This window comes from Propithecus coquereli, unplaced genomic scaffold, assembly GCF_000956105.1.
Source record: "Propithecus coquereli isolate 6110/MARCELLA unplaced genomic scaffold, Pcoq_1.0 Scaffold656, whole genome shotgun sequence".
NCBI classification, from domain to species: Eukaryota; Metazoa; Chordata; class Mammalia; order Primates; family Indriidae; genus Propithecus; species Propithecus coquereli.
This window is the reverse complement of record NW_012152574.1, coordinates 80,000-82,115: the sequence shown is the minus strand read 5'-3', so window position 1 is coordinate 82,115 and position 2,116 is coordinate 80,000. Positions and strand designations below refer to the sequence as shown.

Sequence of the window (2,116 nt, the reverse complement as noted above, 5' to 3'; positions counted from 1 at the left end):
GCCAGCCACACAGGAAATTGGGGGAAGTTTTGGGATGTGTTTTTATTTTAATAATTGAGGAAATAATGTTTGAATCAATCATATCTCAATCTTAAAGGCCTCAAAAGCTACAGCTGACATTTGAGTTAAAGACAAAACTCAGGAATTTAAAATATTTTACTTTATATTGAATTCTCCTTTAGTTGTTATTCCACTCCGGTTGACTATGACTGCCTGTTTAAAGTGTTATATACATAGTACACTTATTTTGGATGGAGATGGTTGATAACAACATAAGTAACAAAACTATGACTTTTATAAGAATACATTTTTATTTGGAAAATGTATAAGTTTGCATTCATAATGTACTTAACCACAAATACTCAAATTAGTTAAGCTTAATAAGAAAAATAAACTAACATTTTCCATATAATAGCTTTTATCACACATTGTTTTCAATATGTTTTCAAGTACTTCTTTTATACACACATTGGTTTCAAGTCATCTTCCGAGCCTAGTTCTCTGACTGCCTCAAATATCAAATATTCTCCACAGCTCCCTAGACTATGCAGGTGTTCTGAGCACTTTCCTCACCTAATTATATCCGGCCCGTGATGATCAATACTTTATAAGCTCTTTCCACCTCCTACACACTTTTACTGCCTTGCAAAAAAGAGGGGTGTGAAATGTCTACTTTTGCTGTGTCATTTCAGAGCCTTTCCTGCTACAATCCATAAAAAATTATTTTCTTACTGTTGATATTGGATATGAAAGAATACGAACCAAAATTCCTCTCAATATTTCTATTCAACAAAGAATAGCAGTGTTGGAGAAAAGATTTAAAGCATTTCACTATGTCTTTAACTAAACTAAAGGAAGAAGACAAAAGTATTCTGCCTAAAAAGGAAGAAATTAGAAGACATATTCTAGAGATTTTATAAATTGAGAACATCGCCTTTCTACAGGAATTATAAACTGCTCTTTTATCAATCTTTACAAAAAATTTCATGCTTCCTTCTCAATTAAGGAAAGGTTATCTTGGATTCATTTGGTTTGTGCCACAGAAAAAATTATTGATATTTGATGGTGATTTTACATGGCTGTTTTCTCCACAGTGAACTGTAGGCATATTGTGTTTTATTCAGGTCTGTTTCGAAGAACTCTGCGATCTTGTGAGAGTATGTGCTCAGTAAGTGCTGATGGCGTGAGTGAATGAAAAGGTGATTGATGAATAAATGGATGGGTAAACCACTGGTGAAGAGATGCTTCATTATGCTGTTAATATCAGAAGTAAACAGACTCATTGCCACCCCACTATTCTCCTCACTGCCCCTCTTACATCTTTGTTTCTGAGGGTGTAGATTAGAGGGTTGAGACTAGGTGTGACAACAGTATAAAAGAGGGCAATGAACTTGCCTTGATCTCGGGAATTTCCTGATGGTGGCTGAAGATATATGCACATGGCTGGAATGAAAAAGAGAGATACAACCATAAGATGGGCTCCACATGTCCCAAAAACTTTCCGAAGCCCAGTGGTTGATTTCATTCTTAGTACAGTCCGGGCAATGGCACCATAGGAAGTGAGAATGAGGATGAGAGGTATGAGAACAAAAATGGAGCTCATCACCATGAGTGTCAGCTCATTTGCATGGGTATCAACACACGATAGTTGCAGCAGTGCTGGAACTTCACAGAAGAAGTGATCCACTTGGCGATGTCCACACAGGGGTACCCAGAAGGTAAAGAAGGTATGAAGTGCTGAGTCAGTAAAACCACTTACCCAAGAAGCCACAGCCAACAGGTGGCAGAAACGAGGGTGCATGAGGACACTGTAATGCAAAGGTCTACATACAGCTGCGTAACGGTCATAGGCCATCACCACCAGTAGGACACACTCTGTGGTTCCCAGTGCGAGGACAAAGTAAAGTTGAATCATGCAACCAGCATAAGAGATGGTCTTTTCCGGGCCCCAGAGGTTGACCAGCAACTGAGGGATAGAGCTGGTGGTGTAGCAGAGATCCAGGAAAGACAGGTTTGAGAGGAAGAAGTACATGGGAGTGTGGAGATGGGAGTCCAGGTATGACAGGATGATGATGAACAGGTTGCCTACCAGTGTCATCAAGTAGAATATCAAGAT

At 38.7% G+C, this 2,116-nt stretch overlaps 1 protein-coding gene across 1 annotated transcript; it reads right to left on the bottom strand.

The window, feature by feature from the left end:
- Positions 1 to 1,225: 1,225 nt before the first annotated feature.
- On the bottom strand, positions 1,226 to 2,110 carry LOC105823033 (olfactory receptor 2J3). Its single transcript, XM_012660110.1, has one exon. It carries the CDS (start codon positions 2,096 to 2,098, stop codon positions 1,280 to 1,282), a length of 819 nt encoding a protein of 272 aa, XP_012515564.1. The 5' UTR covers positions 2,099 to 2,110; the 3' UTR covers positions 1,226 to 1,279.
- Between the last annotated feature and the right edge of the window lie 6 nt (positions 2,111 to 2,116).

Bases quoted from the DNA above. Each gene is read 5' to 3' on its own strand.
- LOC105823033 (XM_012660110.1), bottom strand. From the start codon at position 2,098: ATGACACTGGTAGGCAACCTGTTCATCATCATCCTGTCATACCTGGAC.